A 22968-nucleotide genomic window follows, 5' to 3' on the forward strand; every position below is an offset into this window, starting at 1 on the left:
TACATTTATATGATCATACTATTTACTACCTCAAGACATATCTAATAAAACAATAACAATAACAAAAACAAAAACAATAATAATAATAATAAATCACACTTTTGGACTCAGGGGTGTTACAACCTACCATTGTAGGGCCCATGTCGGTTTTTTTATTTTTTTTATTTTTTTTTTGGGGGTGCATAATTTTTCGTTAATTAGCCTGAACGTGAACTGGCTGTAGGGCAGTAACAGGCTCTTCTGTCCCCCCTTGCCCCGCATTTGTGGAAGATATGCACTAGCTATTGTTGTTAATGCAATTTTGCTCACTTAAGCCTTAATCACACCAGTTAACGTTATGACTATGCATAAATTTGGTTCAACATGTGGAGTTTTATGATTTATTGTTCAAGTAATACATCCCTAGCAATGATAGGCAGGTTTGAGACCTTAGATGAGACAAAATTCTCATCTGATCTCATTTCATCTCATCTCATCTCATCTCAAACATAATTCAAATACAAAATTTTCAAACTAATCATTACAACTTTTTCAAACTTTCAAATAAAAAATAAAAAACAATTCCAACTTTTTCAAATCCCCAAACAAAAATAATATTAAAAAACTATATTATTACAATATTTTAACTTTATAATATTTTGTATTCAACTTTCTCTCCTTTCCCAAAATCCAAAAAATACTCAACTCAAACTATCTTACCACTATTCTCAAACTTTCTTATTATTATTCACAAAATTCTCATTTCATCTCACTCCCCAAACAAGCCTAACAATCTGCTTAACAGTGCAATGCTAACCCTTGGGACCCACAATTTGGATAGTTAATTGGATGTTTGAATGTTCTCTGAGCATATAGAGAAGGATTTGTGATATTTCTAATTTAACTTTTCCCGAAGGTGGTGGTGTTTTGGTTATTAAATGTTAAGTTGTCCAAATTTATCATTGTCAGGTTTTGGGGTTTAAATTGGGATACCATTTCTTCCGGAGCAAGTTAGGACCCAGCTGTAGTTGTTCTAGAAAAAATCCGGTCTTGTCTGTATGTGAAAATGCTATCAAATTGGACATATTGAAACTTTCCGGATGTCTCTTGTCACCAATGAGAAGTTTGAATTCTCATTTCATTGTTGTACAATTTTTGTACTATAATTTTTCATGTTTAACTGTGGTTTGAATGATGAAATCTCTAGAAGGTTTTGTGATTTTGTTTGAGTGTATACTATGAATTAGATATTTTTTTTAATTGGCACCGGGTGTCCGGGAACAGCGTCCCGACTAATCCCGGGGACTGTGAATTAGATATAGATTTGTGGATGGAAACTGTTGCCCTTAATTGGTCAATATAAGGTCTTGAGTAGATATTTATGGCTTAAGTAAAAGTTGTCCCTTATATTTATTCAATTTATTGGTTTCAGGGGCAACACCGAAAGGTGTTCTAAGAGTGATGGGTGTACCTGGACTTACTATCTATCATGTGAAAAGCCATTTACAGGTCAGATATCTTACTAGTCAGGTTTCTTTCATGTATGTAGACTCATATGTCTATATATGTCTGAATATGTGAAATTAAGTGGGAATTGTCTTTATTTTTCTATTCATAGAAGTATCGCCTTGCAAAGTACCTTCCGGAATCTCCTGGTGATGGCAAAGGTGCTCCTTTTACTTTTCCTCCCTATAGTTGAGCAATAGAATTTTGTTTCTACTTTTTGGGCTATGAAACTAACTAAAGAGAATTCTGTTGTTGACCTTTAGGTTTTAAAGATGAGAAGAAAAGTTCTGGAGACAGCCTTTCTGCCTCTGATTCTTCTCCGTGGGTATCTTTGTCCTCTTCCAAATGCTATCTTTTCCTCTTGTTTTCTTTTAAAACTAGTTCTAACAATCTGCAAATTCTTCCTGTCGATTAGGGGAATGCAAATTAATGAGGCACTGAGGATGCAAATGGAGGTTCAGAAGCGTCTTCATGAACAACTTGAGGTTTGTTGTCATGCTCTCATTTCGCTTAAATAATTTCTGAAAGAAGGTTTTTAGTCCGCAACTTCTGAACTTTTCTTTTTAATCTGCGACATTATTCTTTTGAGATATGGGATTTTCTGGAAATGCAAATGTATTGAAGGGGAAAGAAAGAACATATGAATGCTCATCAAGAAATAACATATGAAGAGGATATGCTTCTAATGATCAAAAAGCAATAACAATACATTGTAAAGAATGTGCACCAAACCTATCAAAAAAAAAGAATGTGCATCAAATGGAAAGCAAATCCTGAACAGACAAAATCTCACTCCCATCAAGGAGATGTAACTACAATATATATATATATATATATATGCCTCTTTCTGGTAATAAGTCTAGAGCTTGTTTTCTATGCATATGAGGACTGTCTATATAATCAAAGAGTCAATGACTGTCTATGAAACCTTTGACAAACTGGAAGGTTTACGGCTGTCTGTCTTTAGCAACTTGTACCAAGTCTTGTTTTTATTAGCCAGAAATGGAAAACAAAACCGAAGTAATTAGCAATGTCAATATCTGTCATGTGTAATCTTAGGTAATGGCAATATCTGTCATGTGTAATCTTAGGTAATAGCTACAGAGGTCTATTCCATCGCAATTTCTTCATGCTATGATGATTGTTTTTTATATGAGATCACATTAGCATGTAAATAAGCAGTAGCTAATTAGTTTTTAATTCCTATGTTTGACATGGTAACTCAAGTCAGTTTTTTTATTTTATTTTATTTTTATTTCATGTAGCCCATATCTCTTTGTTGAATGTTTAATTCAAGCATGGCTAGTTTGCTGGAACTATTTCCTTTGTCCTCTATAGTGCCAAATGCAGTCTTGTCACAGATGATAAGTGCACTCTGGGGGCTCCATGTGTTGGTTAATTGGATGTCTATAGATTTATTTGATTACATGCATTTCAGGTTCAAAGACAGCTGCAAATGAGAATAGAAGCTCAGGGTAAATACTTGCAGAAGATCATTGAGGAGCAGCAGAAATTAGGTGGTGCACTGAAAGCTTCTGAGACTTTACCATTGGATGATGATAAGCAAAAGCAATCTCGGTCAGATCCACCTGGTGGTGATTCTGCGGGGCCCTCTTCTCCCAGAAAGAAACAAAAGTTGGATGATGAACTAAAAGATGGCTTTGACTCCTCAGTGACGCAAAAAAGTCACCAAAAAAAGGTGCTTGTTGGTACATGGGATCGAGACTTTTATGGTAGTGATGCTGGGTTTGGATTAGACTTGGAGACTGAGTTCAAGGAAGGAGAAGATGCTGTGGCGGAGAGAGCAGCTCCTGAACTAGATCCCATGCATCGTTCAAAATAGTTTTCCCCATTGTCAATGTAGTCCTTTGTAATATGTTTGTGGCAGAAATTATAGACCATACTTTGTGTAAATCTATACGTGTACTCCATTTGTAGATATGATTAAAATACAAAATGTCTGGTTATTCTCTTGTTGGTTCAATTGGTTTGTACTTGGCACTGGGACCTGCCAGAAGCGGAGGGACCTGGATGAAGAATCATGCTTTGCTCTCTCGTTTCAGTATATTTTAGGTGATGGGGACATTTTCTCCCTCTTTATTCATTTCTTGGCAGTGTCAATTCATCCTCCGCCCCATCTTATTACCAAATGTTATGTCATTAGAATTATTTAAAGGAGTACTAATTTTTAGAGAGAGACTGCCACTTGACCCATTGGCCGTTAGAAGTATGTGTTATTTCTTTTGATAAACAAGCAGATATTATACAAATGCCTTAATAAATAAGGTTAAGCGGTATTTAAAGTTGAAATATGGGTCAAGGAGATGGAGTGACGGGGGATTCTTCCAAGGGCTTTATTGGAAGCACAGCCTATTTGGCTACATAGTGCAGAGTATGTTCTTGGTTTCCAATCCAAAGTCAGACGTTCATTATAAGTGGTCGTAATGGCGTCAACAGATGCAGGCATAAAGAAGTTTCTTCTCGTTGTGGCAAGCTGCAATTAGCATCTAAAAATCCTTCTACATTGCTACATCAAAGTTTAGCTTTTATGTAGTTTCGAGGGAGTGGTGTCCGTCGTTCTTTCTCGAGTGTAGAGCTTAATTCCTAGGCATGCACTGCGAGTTTCATTGCTCGGTCGAGATGCGGGCTTGCAGATTGCCCATAATGCTTGTTGCTCGGGAAGATTGTTCACCCTTTCTCTATTGTGCTGGTGGGCTAATTGCTCACCATCAACGTGGCTCAGGGCAAACATTATTGCTCGCCCATAATGTGGGTGGCTGAGTGCCCGCATTTTCATTGTTGAGGCGACCATCATAGCTTGCCCAAGCTTTATTCCGTGGGTAGGCTGAGTGCTCAGCGTGCTTGTGCACGGGGCGAGGCATTGCTCTCTCGTGGTGTGGGTGGACAAAGAGCCTGCCACACTTGTTGATCGAGGTGAGCTCCGTTGCTCGCCCCACGTGTGGCTTGGGATGAAATCCACAGGTCTTTGGAAGCGAAATCTATTATATTTGGTAATTTTACAGTCTCTTGTAACTTCTTATAGCTCTCAATATAATGGAGAAAAATTAGAGTTTCTTGGAGGTTGAAGAAGATGTCTTCATTGTAAAAATTTGGAGAGGACTTCTCTGACTTGATTTGTAGAAATTCCCTCATTTTATATAGGCATCTTTCCTTTTTTAAGTAGTTGAGTCATATTTGCTTTATGTCACTTTCACTTTTTTGTATTTGAGTCAATCTCTTTTGTCTTTATCTCTTCCTTATCTTATCTCTTCCTTGCCTTATCTCTTTCTTTATTATTGTTGATGGGCTTTCAATGGGCTGGGTTAATATTATATCCAACGCCCTCTACAACATTATTTATTGCAAATTGTTGTGTATTTAGATTCTAGTAGGACTACCATAGAGAACTCAAGACAAATGACATTTTAGTATCAAGTGCTCAAGTGGTGGGGGATGAGTATCAAAAGGGACAAATACATTGTCTTCTTCTCATAAATGTATAAGAAATTTTGATAGGTAATACACCCCGGGTGGTCTTCCAAATCACAACTTCAACCATTCATGGATACAGGCCAGCTAGAGTTTCTTCTAGTCTTTTGGTTTGAGTGGTCCGTGATTTTAGAATCGGTTTCCCTAATGCAGCAAATAGGACGATTTGATGGAGAAGTCCCCACTTTTAAGGATGTTTTTTGCCGATCCATTGTCGAACATTTGTTGTATCTTGACTTTCGGAAAGAGGACACGTGGCGTGATGATATTTGATTAAGGAACACGCGGTTGTAAAGAAAGATAGCAATAGGTGGGGAGAGAATGTAGAGTTGGGTTGTACTTTGGATTGGGCTCTTTAGTCTTGTGCAGTAAGAGTCTTGTACATAGTAAACCCATATGCAGAAATTGTATAAAGAGAGCTCCATGTAAATTCAGAAGATTCAATTAAAGAATTGGAGGTTATGGTTTCCTTGAATAAGCCAGTCGATTTTTACTCTTGATTCCTTTATCTTCCTTTCTTGTTCTATTCTTTTTTTGAAGTAGCGGTCTTGAATGCAATTGTGAAAAATCAGAGATGGTAGAGGGTACTCGAATCAATCAGCTACAAGAGTCACTTGCTAGTACCAATAGGCGGTTGGAGCAACAGAGGCAAGTACAAGATGAACACTCAATTACCTTGAAGGATATAATGGTTTAGATAAGGCAGCTTAATGAGAATTTCCAGTCTTTTTTACCAATGGCCATCGTAATGGTCCAAATCGAAGAGTAGAGAATGATGAAACAAAAACTTCAGCAGCAAGTTGGAGTGCAGCAGGTTTTGATAGAAATATTAGGCTTGACTTTCCAAGTTTCGATGGGATTGATCAAGATGCTTGCAAATCCAATCAATATTTCTCGTTACACCATGCGACATCTCAGTAGAAGCTTTTCTAGGCTTCTTATCACGTGTAGGAGATGCCTTGGTATGGTTCCAAGATGCTGAAGATTCTGACTGTTTTCAGAATTGGGATTCATTTACCGAAGCCTTGAAAGTGAGATTTGGGAATGGTCCATATGAAGATCCAATAGAGGCTCTGATGAGGTTGAAGCAAACCATGAGTGTGGTAATTTACAAGACAACGTTTGAGGTCATTTCTAATCGACTCACTGGTTTACCTGAAATTGATAAATTAAGTTATTTTTTTATATTAGAGTGTTGGTACGAATACTGAGTCCCAACAATTTATTGTCAGCCTTTGGGTTAGCAAGATTACAAGAAGAGTTGTTCAGTTCGAATAAGAAACCTCCTATAGTTAACTAGAAATGTGGGAATTATTCTGGGACTTCTTGTAACAACCTTGGATATGTTAGCAAGTTCTCATTGGTTTTCCGAAAAACCTAGTACTCCAAAGGTTAATTTCTTCACAAATGGAAGAAAGGCACAAGAAAGGGCTATGCTTCGGTTGTGATGAAAAATGGAGTAAAGGTCATGTTTGTCAAAAAAAAAAAACCAAAATCTACTTGATGAAGAGGAGCATGAGGCAGTATTGGAGGCTTCCAAGGCTATAGTGTGTGATGGAGAAACTAAATTGGTGCAGGGAATTCCTGAGATCTCCATTGCATGCAATTACTGGGTATCTTAATCCTGGTACTATGAGGTTCTTGGGCCAAATTGGGTCTCATTGGGTAGTATTTTAGTAGAAACATCCATAATTTCATGGACTACTCGATTGTTTCTAAATGTAACCTTGTTGTTTCTTCTAAAGATCAACTTTAAGTTGAAAGTGTCTAATGGGGAATCGATTATGAGTATTGGAAAACGTGGATCAGTGGAAGTGAAAGTGCAAGGTCTTCAATTATCTACGGAATTCTATGTCATAACTCTGGGAGGTTGTGACGTAGTGTTTGGGGTTCAATGTTTGCAGGACCTAGGACCCATTGTATATGATTTCCTTAAGTTGACTATCTTCTGGTGATAGAACTCATATTCTAAAGGGGCTTACTCTTTCTAATTCCATTTTGGTCGATGATGTTTGTTCAGACAAGCTTCCCAAGATGGAAAGAAGGGTGATTTTACACTTGGCAGCCAGCAATAAGGAAAGTAATTTAGTTAACCAGTTGGATAGAAGTAGTGACTGTTTAGCAGCAGACACACAAGAAGATCAGGTTAGCAAGTTGTTGAAGGAGTTTGAGGTCATATTTAAGGAACCAAAAGGGTTACCTCCAAGCAGAAAGTACAAAGACCACCAGATTAATTTGAAAGAAGAAACCAAACCAATTTGTGTACGTCCGTACGTCCTTATTGCTATCCCTTCTATAAAAAATCTGAGATAGAAAAGATAGTCAATGAACTTTTGGAGTCTAGGGTAATTCGGGCCGGTCAAAGTCCATTTTCTTCTCTTGTTCTACTAGTTTGGAAGGTAGATGGGAGTTGGAGGATGTGTATTGATTATAGAGCCCTTAATCAAGAGACAAAGGTTAAATTTTCGACACCAACGGTTTATGAGTTGATTGATGAGTTATATGGTACTGTGATTTTCTCTAAACTTGATCGACGTTCTGGTTATCACCAAATAAGGGTTAGACCGGAGGATATACATAAGACTGCCTATGGAACCCATAAGGTTCACTATGAGTTTTTAGTGATGCCATTTAAACTCAGTAATGATCCTTCAACTATTCAAGGCCTGATGAATGATGTACTTAGACCTTCCTCTGTAAGGAGATTTGTTATCTTCTTCATTGATGACATTTTGGTTTACAGAAAATCAGTTGAAGATTATTTCATGCATTTGAGAATAGTACTGGCCACTTTGCCGCAGCACCAGCTTTATGCAAATGTGTCTAAATGTAACTTTGGGTTTAAATATTTGGGTCATTTTATTTCAGAGAATAATGTTAAGGCCGATCCAACCAAGATCGAATCCATGTTAAGTTGGCCAATTCCTACAACTCTCAAGTCTTTGAGAGGTTTTCTTGGGTTAACTGGTTACTATAGGAAATTTATAAAAAGATATGGCCTCATTGCTACACCACTCACTGCTTTGTTAAAAAAGAACTCGTTTAAATGAAACCAAACTGTAATTGATGCATTCCAAAAGCTCAAGTCAGTGGGTACTTTAGCACCAGTGTTGGTTCTCCCTAATTTTGAGAAGACTTTTATTGTGGAGTGCGATGCTTCTAAGGAAGGGTAGGAACATACTTATTGCCTATCTCAGCCATGCTTTGAAAGGAAGAGTTTTGAGTCTTTCAACTTATGAAAAAGAATTGTTGGCCTTAGTACAGGAAGTGAGAAAGTGGCAGCCAAACCCATTAAGGAGACCTTTTAAGGTGAAGACGGATCACAGTAGCCTTAAGTTTTTGCTGGAGCAAAGGGTAGGTACGCCTTCTCAGCAAAAATGGATTATAAAGTTACTGGGATATGGCTTTACTATAGAATATAAGAAGAGTAGTGAGAACCGTGTAACTAATTCACTTTCTAGAAGGCAGGAAATTGAGCATCAATGTAGCATACTCGAGTATGAGAAAGAAGGGTTGTTCTCATCTATCATTTCTTATACTTCTTTAGAGTGGCTTGTTGAAATCAAGCCTTTTGTCAGCATGATGAAAAGGTTCAAGCAATGATTGAGTAGCTAACCTTAGGCCAAACACCTCATAAAGGTTATAGCCTTAATGATGGTATACTATTGAGGAAATGAAGGGTCTTTGTAAGGACTGACTGTGACACCCCCAGATTCTGCTTGGATTCGAAAGGACTCTGAAGCATCGGGGCATATAACTCAAGGTTACCTGCTCCCGTTCATGACAATTTAAGATGCAATGCACTTAGCATGCATATAGCAATATGCAATATTCACAGCAAATACTGTTTTTTTAGCAATACTATGCACCAAATGAAATATATCCCAAAACATTTAAACATAATCCATAAATTGAAAGTGATAAGACATTCAAGATTACAGCATAAGTCCAAAAGGTATGTAATCACAAGAGTAAAGGAGACATAACTCGTTAAATACAAGCATAAACTAAAGCATCTACCAGGCCAATCCGTCAAGTAGCTCGTGCAACTCAGTCAAGGATGCCATAATACTATTTATAAAATGGAGCATGTAGGCAATGAGCTTCATGTCGTGCCTTCGCTGCCTAATCAATTGACTCCAGTCGGCCAACGTCCATTGCATCGCCTAGTCCCGACTCATCATCTACTATTCTGGGAGAAATGGTAGTTGGAACTAATATGATAATATTTGATTACAAATCTCAGCAAGTTAACAAAGAACTTAAACTGACAGTTTAAATATGCATGCATGATAGGTAAAAACATGAATGCATATCAAGATCATGAATAAACTTGACGTGACTTGATAAATAACATGACATATGCTAACATGACATGAACTAAAGTGAGAAAAAAGTGAACTTGAGACTAAACTGAAATTGGACTTGAACTTGAAATAACATGGACTTGAACGTGAAACTAAACATGAACTTGGACGTGAAATGACATAAGCTTGAAATGTGAAATATATGAACTTGGAATCTTGTTCAATACTTAAACATGATTAATAAACGTGAACATATGGGTGCTACACGGTTCCCCTTGTAGCACCCAACATAGGTAACTGCGTTAACATATGAACATATGAGCTGTGTGTCCCGCCGATACTACATCACAACATAGGTATCTACACCAGCTGTGAATACGTTAACATACTTATTAGTTCACAGGCATTTGCATTTGCTATGAAAAAAAATGTAATATATGTATCTCGTAACAGGTATCTGCACCCACACGAGTACGTTTAACATGAAATTGAACGTTTGGGTGGCACCATTGGCATTGGTGCCTGACTTCGCTTCGGTGACCAGTTAATTAGGCCACATTCGAACCTGTTACGATACTTTGTCAACTTAGGAAATAACACACTAATTTAGACACTCTAACGTGAACAAAGGAGTTCCACAAGGATATTACCACATCCTAGCATTTAGGATCGTGATAAATATAAACAGACTTGACTCGACTTGAAAAACTATTTTCGAGACACACTTTGTACTCGAGACATAATGTGGCATGAAACAAAAGGACAGTTGACGTGACATAACGTAACGTGACAAGTGTGTGAGATGAATAACATGACATAACATGAAACAGATGAACATTTCGTGACATGAAGTAGCATGTAACAGATAATATTTTGTGACATAACATAACAAATACCAGATGAACATTTCATGACATGGCACAATATGTGAACGATAATATTTTGTGACATAATATAAAGTGCAACAGATAAACATTTCGTGACATAATATAATGTATATAACAAATAAACATTTTGTAACATCATATAACGTGTAACAAACATACATGTAGTGACATGACATATATAAGAACATAAGGACATAAACAAATGTTCTCTTACCAATACGCACACACAATAATCTGATAGTAAGTTAGAAGTTAACTTACAATGATTGTAGTGTGACAAATTAAAATGTACGAAATACAAGAAACTGTGAGGAGAAATTTTTAAATGTCAGAAGCTCCTCACTAACAGTTTAGAAACATAAAAATACTGACTTAGAGTAAAATGATCATTTTATCCCTCTACATGTGGAAAAATGACTATTATATTCCTAATTTAAGGATTTCACATCCTAACTCTAAAACTCACCAAAATTTACATTCCTCATGTAAAGTTTTTCCTATATCCAAATATATAATTAGAAAAACTTAAAATACATCACAACTAGGTCAAACATGCATGGACCGAAACATGCATAGGCTAAAACCCTTAGTTTTTGTTGCAATTCTATCAAACCTTATTTTTCATGCATAAACCAAAATATTTTAACATACAAAATCAGATTCTTTGCTCAAATAAAATACTAAAACAACCAAAAAAATTCATCATAAAAACAAAAGTTTCTTTTAATGTAAGATCAAACCTAAGATCACATGGCAAAATATGCATCAAAAGATAGATCTACCCGAAAACTTCAAATATAAGACCCATCCGAACTTTTTCATGTATAAAAATTCATATATTTAAAACCAACATCAAAATTCCTCAAAATAACATCATAGCATGTAAATCAAAGTCTTAGGAGCATCATATATAAATATTAAAGCATTGGAGCATGCTTTCACAACAAAATATTCAAGCTTAGTCAAGATAGAATATGTTTTTAACTTCCCAATTTTCAACTTTTTAGATATAAGTAAAACTCTCATTAAAAACTTATAACACGCAAAACATCTTCATAAAACTTATCAAAAAGTCTATTTGCACTCGGGAGGGGTAACCACCGCGTACACTGACCTCTCCACGTGGATAAATGAAACGTTGTGTTTCATTTGTAAATTCCCTTCTCTGCATTTCAACTGAAGATTCACTTCCCTTCGATGCAACACAAAGCACATCTCTGCTTCCATCTCTCTGCATTAATTTTTACAGGCAAAGAATGTACCCATCCCAAGTGAAGAAGCTTCACCACCAGAACCAAAGCCAAATACCAAACCAGCATCAATATTAAAAAAGACATGCTACAAAAGAAAACAAAAAACCGAAATTATGAATGAATATATAGCAACTGACCATGTTCCATTCTCTAAACACATAAATATTTTCATTTATGCAGCATCAAACCGGTAGAGACCTGACTGCAAAGGTAAAGGCTAACTCCAAGTACTCATTTTATGGATTCTCATGCGTTTAGTCATGCAACACTGCAGTACTTGAACCAACTATTTTACCAACTTTTCAGGATGTTTGGAGCTTAAAGTGTCAAACAACAGAGGTAGCTTGCTTAATTCAATTGCATCATCAGCCTTCTCTCTTAAGTCTTCCCAAAGTTCCAATACTTTATTTGTTGGACTTTTTTTTATTTTTCCCCCATATTTATAAATAAAAGCTATTATTGTGTAAGGATTAATAAAGGGAGAATTGGTTTGATTCATGATGTGTTAATCAGTTCTGTTGTGGCCAGTAAGCGAGTCTTTTTATTCATCATGAGCTTATCAACTACAAATTGAAGACTCCCAAACTCCCTGAGTCTTGTAAGACGAAAAGGGTTTACTACAACCCCAACATTGGTGCTTCCCTTATTTGCCTTCTCAAACAAATTAGACCTCTTTGGCTACTCACAACGATGACCACCAGTTGGGGTAGATTTGGTGGCTTTCTTTGACTAGCTACCCACAACGACGCCAATGGCAGCTACCCACAACCACGGTAGATTCGGTGGCTTTCTTTGTCCTGGATTTGGCTGGGTTTGTTTTCTTGGAAGGTACACGGGATTTTCGATTTGGCTGGGTTTGCGATTTCAATACACATTTCCCTCTCATTTTGTTTTTATTATTAATAATATATCGTCAGTCGATTCCCCTTGTGTACCCAACCCCGTGTACCTGTAGAAGAACTGAAAACTTATATATTAGTGCATGTTAACTATAATCTATAAAAAAAAGTCATAATAAGATCTTGCAAACAACTTGGTCAAAATCACCAAAATATTACACACTGACCAGACTATCGTCTAGAATGACCTATTCATACTTAAACCCAATTTCCATCCATCCAATGAGCATGAAATTTAACACAGAAATTAGACTCAAAGAGGAAAAACTTATGTGAAGGGCTCTTCGTGAGAAAACATTTATAACAACTTCATAAAAGTCGACCAAGGTAAGCCAGAAAAACTGTCTGAGAGCTCATCTGGTTTTCTCTCCAAGAAAAGATTTGAAAAGTGACCAAATGCAAGAAGAATGGACATGGATGAATCTTAAACATCTAGAGGGGTGATAGGAGGTGTGTGAAAGACACTTTGAGTGATCGGGTGATAGCCAAAACCAGCCCATAGTTTTTGCCAGCAGCTATCGTGCAAGAGGGAGAGGTGAGGTGACTCTTGGCCTTCCCATCAACGACTGTTTAGGCCTGTTTTGGGCAGTGAAAGGACTTCCATGGAAGGGGAGAAAATTCCTACACAAGCCTTGCCTTGGTGGCTTAGTTTCGTGGGCCTTAATTGGCGTTAACCAAATGGGCTTCCTTTTAGGGTTTCAATGGGTTTTGGGTTGCTATCAAACACAAATCCAATTTTTCTTGGCCTAATAGAATTACCATGGTTTAAAAAGAATAAATAAGGATTTAATAGCATGAATTTGAGTGGTTAATAGTATGTGAAATGATTAAATCAAGTGATTAAATTCTAGGTCAAAACCGGTTTCAATTAGGGTTTTGAGTCAAACTTTTGGGGTTTAGGGAAACCATTTGGGGTTTTGGTTTTTACCAAGATTTTGAGGTTTCAATTGGATTCCAAGTGTTTAGGATTTCTCTAGGGTTGGATCCCTCTTTGGTTTGGCACGAATTCAATGGTTGGATGAAATAGGGTTTTGCTTAGGTGGCATGATCACAAACTTGATTTCCTTCATATTTTCCATCTCATGGTGCCTCTTGGTGCCAAGTGTCCAATACTATTTACCAAGTGTGACTAAGATCTTACCAAGTATCCAAATAAAACTTCCCTAACCTGATTTGGACATTTCACACTGTGATTTTGAAAACACTGGTCTAGGTGCTAACACCAAGGCTACTGCTATTCACTCCGAAAAAGTGAAAAATAAAAAAGGTTGCTATAAAATCCTAAATAATAATACTAACCTCAAAATGCAAATCATTTATCAAAATTCGACTCTAAAGTGTCTCGAAATCTTAAGTTGATGGTAGCCAGACCTTAAGTCTATCTTTGATAACACTGATGCTCCTTACAATTGATCTAACAGGTCATCAATACGCAGTAACGAGTACTTATTTTTAACCTTTACTTTGTTCAATTCCCTATAATCAATAAACATCCTTAATGATCCATCTTTCTTCTTAACGAACAGAACTGGTGCAGCCCAAGGAGATGAGCTAGGTCGAATGAAGCCCTTCTCCAGTAGCTCTTCTATTTGCTCCTTCAGTTCTTTTAGTTCTAAAGGGGCCATACGTAAAGGGCTTTATGGATAGGGGTTGCAGTGGGCTCTAGTTCTATAGTGAACTTGATTTCTATATCAAGGGGTAATTCGGGTACATCGTTGATGAAAACCTTAGGATACTCCTCAACTATAGGTATCCCTTAAATCTCCTTATTACAACCATAATCCTCCATTATGAATGTTAAGTAGGCTATGGCACTACTAGCGATGCACTTCCTTGCCTGCAAAGCTGAAATTAGAGAGGGAGTAGCCTTTACAATCCCTCCCGTACGACGGATTTGCCCACCTACAAGTGAATTGAAGATAATCTCCTTGCTCCGACAGTCTATCCTAGCACAGTGTTTGGATAGCCAGTTCATTCCTAGTATAATTTCAAACCCTAGTTGGTCAAAGACGATTAAGTCAGCTTCCATCAATCTCTCATTCAGGGTTAAGGGCAATGTTTCAACATGTGTGTACAAGTGTTCGTGCTCCCATCAGGAATTGACACTACTATAGCTTGAAGTAGCGTCTGAGTCGGTAGGTTACATATGCATGCGAATGCCATGGACACAAAGGACCTTGTAGCACCAGAGTCAAATAAAGCGCAGGCTGTATATTTGTATAACGTGATTTTTCTTAAGGTGTAATCAACTACTGAATACTAAGCAGCTATTATTAAAACTGATTTCTAAAGAGGGGTATTTAAAGAAAATACCAGTGATGACTTCTGTCTCTTCTTCCTTGGGTATCTCCTCGTTGATTTCTTCAGGGGTGATGGCATACACACGAGCTTGAATAGGTGGCCTATGATTGGGCTGATTGTTAGGAGCGTTCTTTCCACCTTGGGCATTCTGAGGGCACTCCCAAATCATACGTCCTGACTGATCGCATCGAAAACATACTCCTAAACCCACTCGACATTCTCCACCGTGATTCTTCCCACACTTCTTGTAGGTAACCAATGGAGCTATCATAATGCCTTTGCCCTTGTTGGCTCCTTGAATGATCCTTCTTTGGGCATTATTCCCTCCTACAGGAAAGGAAGAAACCCTTTTTTGCTCCAGGTTAATATGGGTTGCCACACTTCGTTGCCCTGCTTTAGTTATTGCAGCCACGTTAACCAACTCCTGCAAATTATTGGTGTGAAACCCAACCATGTCACTGCGAATCCTGGTTGTGGTCCTCCTTGGAACTTATGGGCTTGCATCTTCTCAGTGGCAATCAGGTGTGGAGCAAACCTTCCTAGCTCCATGAACTTTGCAGCATACTACTGCTCAACTGAGAGATTGTCCTGTACCAACGTGGCAAACTCCTAGGCCTTCTGGGTCTTCATTGACTCTGGGAAGAATCGTTGGCAAACTCCTCCTTGAACCTATCACAGATCAAAACTGTGATATTGCCCAATTCCCTTATCAAGAGCTGCCTCTTGGTATCCTACCAAATACCGGCTTTACCTTCAACGAATACCCTATGTACTGTACCTTATGCCTTAGTATAGCTGCTAATCTCGAAAGTCCTGTCAAGATTCAATAGCCACTTATTGGCCTTCATGGGTCCCTCAGTCCCCATGAAATTAGGGTATATGTATATTAGAAACTTCTCGTATGAACACCCTCAATTCTCCTACCTCTCAAACTGCGGGCTTTGATGGTTTTGACTCAGGATCACCTCCTGTTGCTGTTTCATGGTTTCCGTCATCTGACCAATTGCGTTTGCCAAGTCACGTCCTCCATCAAAACAGCGATCCTGATCCTGACGGGTATTGGATCCTTCAAGGTTTTTTTCCTTTCTTTCACGTGTCATGCTGCTTCAATTCTCCAAATCATGTGAGGCACGTGTATCAAATCCAATTCTTGCTGCAAGATTCCAAGCCTAGCAAGTCTATAGATTAAATCCTATACTCTGGCATATTATTCCTAAGGACATGTGGGTTTGCCCAGAGACGTAACTGCTTTGATACCACCCTGTGACGCCCCTAACCTCCGCTTGGGATGGAACAGAGGCTTAAAGCGTCGGGACATGCAACACAAGGTTACATACCCCCGTACATAACAGTTATTATGCAATGCATCCTAGTTTGCAACTAACAATATGCAATAATCGCAGCGAAAATAAATGTAAAAAATATAATTTATGCCAATATAACTAAAAACATCTAAATTAATTAGTGATCATCAAGTTCAAAGTACCAAACGTAGCATAATCTTAGTAAAACTAAGGGTCAAAGTCAAATCATCTATTTCATGCGTTCTAAAGCATGAAAGACTTGGGTTATAAACATCAAGATTAAATCCAATCTCCTCTCAAAGTCCAACTCCTCCTCAATTAGTCGGATCCAAAGCTCCATCTACCTCATCCTCCTCGAGACCTAACACAACTTTTACTGTTCCGAGTGGAATGATAGTGGTCGTACAAGGGATGAGATTTACTCAAAATCTTAGTAAGTTAAACAATCAACATGCATAAAAATAAATTAAGCATGAAAAATGATAAATATACAAAAATAAATTAAGCATGAAGAATGACTAATTGAGATTGTTTAATTAGCTTATTTGGTTCCTTAATTGTTAATTTCAATTTGTTAGTCTCTTATATTTCATTTCGACACTCAAAAAATCTAAAAATATGAATCTAGTCCATGACTAATGCCCTTTTTATTCCCGTTGCACTCTTCCATTCATTGCACATACCACAACTTTTAGTTTCTCTTTGTGAATATTTTCACCATTTTAAACGAGTTTGATTTTAAGCAACTTTCCCTAAGGAGACAATTTAGGAATTTATTCCTAATTATTATGCAATATCCTCCTACACTTGAGACAGCCTTCGTGCTAGTCATTTTTGAGTGAGTCACAACGCAAGGGTTACTGCTCCATTCTTAATCACTTCAGAGTGGACATAGGAGTTTCACTAGAATAATTCATCATCCTAGCCTTTGGAGTCGTGACAAAAATTATTTTCATGTTATGCTTGAAAAATGTTTTTCATGACATGTGCATATGTGGTAAGTTTTCATGCAAAAATGACATTTATAGATGCAATATGCAAAGATTGTGAAAAATATCACATGTCATGTAAGTATGCACTCAATGTATCATATAACATGATATTTTATGCTCAAAATTATAATTGAAATATGAATGAAACAGATCTCAATAATTCATAAATAATATATCAAAAAATGTTGTAGCTGCTGAAATCAAGTGCGTACTAAGTTAGGATTAATACTATTATGGATGAGGTTCAAAATCAAAGGCTTCAAAAATGGGTATTTACAAAAATACCCCTAGACTTTCAAAAATTTCCATTAAGACCCTAATTTTTCACTAATTTCATACGAACTCCAAATTTAACCAAACTTCATGGACTTCATATTTTTGGCATTCTAAAACCAAATATACTCTTATATTTCTAAAAATCAAAGTAGAACTTGCTCAAACAGGCTCAACCCGTGGCATGCACTCTAGTTGATGCCTAAGTGTGTTTTCAACTATTAATCCCTATGAATGCATGCATTGCATATGAGATTTTCTTTAATTACAAACAATCACTAAGGTCTTTAATGATATGATGAAGGATAATTCTTGGATAATCAAATTCATCCCAACACTCAATCATAGTTAAGAATCCTTAATCACCAACTTATTCAAAACCGATGCATGCTTTGATGATCAAAACAAGATAGAATTAAATCCTATCATGGCATGCTTTTAATCGAAAATTAAACATTCCATAATCATTCCAAGACAATAATAAATCATATCAAATCATACTTAAGACATGTCATAGCTAAATTTCCACTTAAAATCATTTAAACATTCAAACCATCCTTTAATGACCCGATTTTGAACTAAGCATGATGTTCTTCTCTAAACTCCACCAAATCACATACCAACACATGAAAACAAAGCTTGACATGAAAATTAAGATCAAGAGAAATAAAACTTACAAATTTAGTGGCCTTCAAAGCTCTTAAGACAACCTTACTCAAGAACACTCAAGAACTCACCAAAAACCTACTCGATTTCACTCTATTGCTCTCTAAGGAGGAGAAGTGCTCTCAAGACTCAAGAGAAAGCTTGGAGTTGAGGTGTGGAGGAAATGAGGAAGTGAGAGAGGTATTTATAAGTGGCCAAAGGGGTGGATACGTTGGCTTTAGTTCAAGGGGATTGGTGGAGGTGGGTGGTGTGTAAGAAGCTAAATTTTCCAGATTTGCTTCCATCGGCTTATGTCACCTTGTGCAGAGGGAATAGTAGCCTGAAATCACCATGATTCCCTCCTTACTATGACTACAATGGTCCTAAAGAGGTGGCCAGGTCATGGGGCATGGTTTAGTTGAAAAACAGTCAAGCAAACCACCTATTCTAACCAGCAGATTCAAGTGGTTTCACTTGGCAATTTTTGAGCTTCTGTTTTGGGTGGTCTTTGGTGGGAAAAACTGAGTCAAATTTCTCATGATGGCCATGGGGCCTCTTGGGGATTGGGTAGTGATGGAGGTGGAGTGGGGTGGTGGCTCAGTCAAGGCAAATGGTTAGTTAAATCTCAACCCAACGGGTTCCCACTCAACTAGCCTAAGGGTGCAATCGGTTTGGCTTCTTGGTTTGGTTTGTGAAACCAATTTCGCCCAAGGCTTATTCTGGATTTAAAGGGGTCTCATGATTTGTCTAAGAACCATATTACCCTTGAGAAAATGGCACAAAAATATTGGGCCTAAGGGCAAAATAGTCCATGCACTCAAAGGGGATACACATTAGCCGATTGATGAAGTTTTGGGGTTTGATATGTCATTTGCCTTAATGACATGTGGGGAGGTTTATCTAGGATATTATTAAGGTCTAAGTATGATGAAATGGAATAATAAATCAAGAAAATTTTTGAGTTAAAAGGTTAAGAAAAGATTAAGACGAAATTAAGCTTCAAAGCATAGCTTAAAGATCGCTAACCTCATGTATGTTGACTAATGTTCTTAGCCAACCTTCAAAACTTAATTTGGGCATTTAGGATATGATATGGGCTTAAGGATACCCATGGTATGGTGTAGTGGGCTTTCAACTTGAATAGTAAAATAAACCCAAACATGACTTTGGGCCTTGTGAGCTTAAAAGGGCCTAGTGTGTGGGTTGATGGCTTATGGGCTTGAAAGGGCTTGACTTGGCCTAATTGGGCCATGGGTCAATTTTACACCAAGTTTGGCCCAAAGACCTTAAGCCTTCCTTATGCTTGGGTCAAGCTAGCTACTAAGTCTTGAATTCCCTAAGGGCTTGGTTCAAGGCTTCTTGGGCTAGGCCCATGAATGTTCTAAGATCCTAAAAGCCTCACTAATTCGCTAATGGGCTTGCTTCTCTAATCATTTGCTTAATGATACTAAGTGCCAAGTTTAAGGCTAACCTCACTATCAACATTGATGTTAATAATAACCCAAAATTAAAAACTTAATCTAGAGCATTTAAGGGTTAATCCTAATAGTTAATTAGGCGGGGTGTTACACAGGAGAGCTTATTTGATCGAGTCTTAGACGAGTAGTTCTTATCTCATCAGAGCCACCAGCCTCTTCAGATCCTCATTCCCGCCTTCACTGCAGATGAATTTTCTAGATGTCCTACCATAAGGCGAGATGCTCATCTCCACCTCACGCTAGGATGCATTTGCTAGGACTTTTACAAGGTGCTTCCTCGCCCACATGTTGGACTAGCTGCACTCTACAACACCCACAACTACGTTCTTCACCAAACCAATGGAGTGTTCCTCATCTTTGTGTTCACACAAACCCATCGGTGATCCGTCCCCTCTGCGCTAGCGACGCTAACTAGTCAGTAACGCCCCCGATATTTTGTTGGGTCTAGGCATGTAAACATAGGTTGAGTACACGGTAAGAGAAATAATTTGCAGCTAAAAAGTAAGGGATTGGTCAGAGACTAATACTAATTTTACCAGAGGCTTACACCATGAGAAAACTCATTCATTAGTAATAATAATATCTATATATTATTGTCTTTTCTTCTCAAATAATATTATACACCGCCATCAGTTCATCACTTATATCCAAGTACAACGAGCCGAATATGGTTCGTCACCTAACCAAAATGTATATCTTAACAAATATATATAACTATTATCGAAGACAAGCCTATGTGTCTACAACTCGGGCAGGGTCAATCCTTCTTCCTTGAGAAACTCAGCATGGGCTACATTTGCATCAACATCTACTACTCCAATGTACGAAATGCAAGTGGGATCATGTAACACCCCGCTCCTTCCTTTTGACGTATGGTCCTTTTTTCTGACGTAAGCAAATTTTGAGGGCAGAAATTATGTGACTATATGCCCTTCTCTCTAACGACTGCGAGCCTCGTCATGCGTGCTGAACCTCAATGGCGTGTTTCAAAAGATATTATGTGATTTCTAAAGTACGCCCAATGTTTTAAATGCACTGAAAATATTTATATGAGGTATTTTCAATGTTATTGAACTAAGCTTGATTTTAAATAAGACAATTATAATATTTTTGAAGAGCTCCAAAAATATTATAATTGTTGAAAATCATTTTAATATAATTTATTAAAATGATTTCAGCTATTTAAAATATTATGTGATTTGAATTATGTTGAAAACTCTAATTAATTATATGGTTTTATTCTTTTAAAGATATTAAATAAGTCTTCATCATTTTATTAATAATGAAGGAATATTATTTTATAAACTAAAATTTAGTTTAAATAATATTCTATCTTAATTCCTCTCAGTGCTTTTAATTAAGTTAATGTTTACTCATTTTCAAATCAGTATTTAAAGCCCACCATAGATCGTTTTGAGGATCCTAAGATGAAGGGATCAGGATTAAAAACCCAACACCCTCTCTTTCTCCCTCACTTTTCCCTCCCCTCTCTCTCTCCTCCCTCTCCCCCAGCGTACGACATACGCCTCTCTCCCTCTCACCCGCTTCTTCCTCCTCCAACTTGGCACCGCCGTGCGCTGCCTGGTCTCACCTCAACCACCAACAGCCCCTGCTCACGCCGGCGATCTCCCACCATCGAAGCCAGCCTCTACCGCACAGCCACTCTTTCCCATGCACGCACGCAGCCTCTCACACACGGTTTCACCATGTGCATCCCTTTCCACCGCCGTATGCGGCCACCCACTACCACCAAGCACCACCATGAGCTTCCCCTTCCCTCCCCCTTCCTCCTCCCCTTGGCCCGAGGCTCATAGCCTCCCTCACACGCATGCGCACTCTCCCTCACACGCACGGGTTTATCACCCTTGTGTCATCATGTGCTGCTACCTAGGCCGCCGCACCACCACCGGAGCTTCCTCTAGCCACCATCGGCCTACCCCAACCACCTAAAGCCCCAATCTACCCCTCATGCATGCTCACTCTCTCTCACTCTCCCATGGCTCCTCTCCACTTCACGGCCTAGATCCGCCGTCACAGACCACCGTGGCACCACCACAAGCTCCACCGCAACCTCCTGAGCGCCTCCATGGCCAGCCAAGCTTCCCCTTCCATTTCCATGCTTTGGGACACGCGAGTTCCCTTGGAAACCCATGGCTCCACCGTGTTTTTCCCCTCACTGCTACGACGAGGCCACCATGAGACCACCCTCAGCCTCCCTTGGCCTTCCCTAGCCTAGCCCTAAGCCCAAACTGCCACTTTACGTGGTGGACAGCCACTATACGTGGGTTAGCCGCCACATACGACCCTTTTGACATCATCAATTGTGACGATCAGCGAGCAACGCACTGGTTATCTCATCGATGGTATAACCCTCTATCCCTCGTTATTTATGTTAGATGTTAATTAGTCGATTAGGTTGTGGACTGTACTGTTAGTATTATGGAGTTCGTTGTATTGTGATGTGCTGTGTAATGAAGTGTTGGGCGTTTCTGTGTAGCGAAATGTTCAACGTAGTTGGGAAGTGTGTTGTGTAGTGTGGTTGTGGAGTATGTGTTGTATGGTGGCGTGGCATCGTGTGGATTGGGAAGAGAGTGTGTACTCTCGTGGCGTAGTGTGGGATAAGAAGAGTATATGTAAAATATACCCTCCTAGTGTATTGTGGAATGGGAAGAGTACACGCTGAGTGTACTCTGTGTGCTATAACATGTATGAAAGGAGTACACGCGGAGTGTACTCTCTGTGATGGAGTGATGCACCATATGGCTTGTACGCCATAGTGGTGATGTGGCGTAGCGTGTGAGAAGGAGGACACATGAAGTGTATTCCAAGAGGTGCAACGACACACCGTGTGGCGTGTCATAGAGATAAGGATGATTGTGTGGTTGATGGACGTAGAACGTGATGAGTAGTGTCAGAAACTGTGGAACAGTATCCCGAAGTAATTATGGTGTAGCCATAGTCTGAGGTGACGAGTGTCACCGTGGAGTTGACTCATGGCTGGGAGTATGGGTGAAGTAGAATAACAAGTGTAAAAGTGCACAGCGGAAGCATGACTAGGGAATGTCACAGAGTGACATGGTTCCCAGCAGTCGTGCTTATGATGGGTGAGGTGTTAGTGTAAGAATGGCGCAGCGGGAACGTGACGAGATGTCACGATGTGAATGGAGTATGTGAGGGACCGTACTCACGATGAGTTTGGAGTTGACGTAGCAGGATGTTGGGTGACGTGACAAGGTCACGGTGTAGCTTGGGAGTAGCCTCGAGCTATATGACATGACGTAAGACTTAGTTGTGAACGGAGTCTTGTCGTGTTAAGTGTTGGGATGAACTGTCAAAAGAGACGGGTAGCATGAAGAGTCATGGGTTAAAAGAAAGTTGGTATCGGAGTATGGTGCTTGTTTACACAAGCAGGTGATCAATGTGTTATATGTTGATCTTAGGTGATAAAGGGGTAAGGTACATGTGTAAACTGGGGAGACACATGTACCGGACGGATTCAGTATATGTAATGGGTAATCTGTCCTAAGCATAGTTACACAGTGCTTAAGCCTCAGAGTTGGCTTAGAGCCGTGTGACTTGTATGGATGAAAATGAGGATTTAGTGTGGGCTAAGATGCATGAAGACAGTAACGGGTGTATTGTCGAAGATTGGGAT

General features: G+C 38.6%; 1 protein-coding gene across 1 annotated transcript; it reads left to right on the forward strand.

Annotated features, from left to right (window-relative positions):
* The first annotated feature begins 1381 nt into the window (after window positions 1-1381).
* Window positions 1382-3589, forward strand: LOC108992586 (myb family transcription factor PHL7-like). The gene is made up of 5 exons (XM_035689085.1): window positions 1382-1488; window positions 1598-1646; window positions 1749-1806; window positions 1901-1970; window positions 2924-3589. The coding sequence occupies exons 1-5, from the start codon at window positions 1441-1443 to the stop codon at window positions 3326-3328; spliced, it is 630 nt and encodes a 209-aa protein (XP_035544978.1). The 5' UTR covers window positions 1382-1440; the 3' UTR covers window positions 3329-3589.
* The last annotated feature ends 19379 nt before the right edge of the window (window positions 3590-22968 follow it).

The sequence above is a fragment of the Juglans regia genome, chromosome 4 (assembly GCF_001411555.2).
Source record: "Juglans regia cultivar Chandler chromosome 4, Walnut 2.0, whole genome shotgun sequence".
Classification (NCBI taxonomy): Eukaryota; Viridiplantae; Streptophyta; class Magnoliopsida; order Fagales; family Juglandaceae; genus Juglans; species Juglans regia.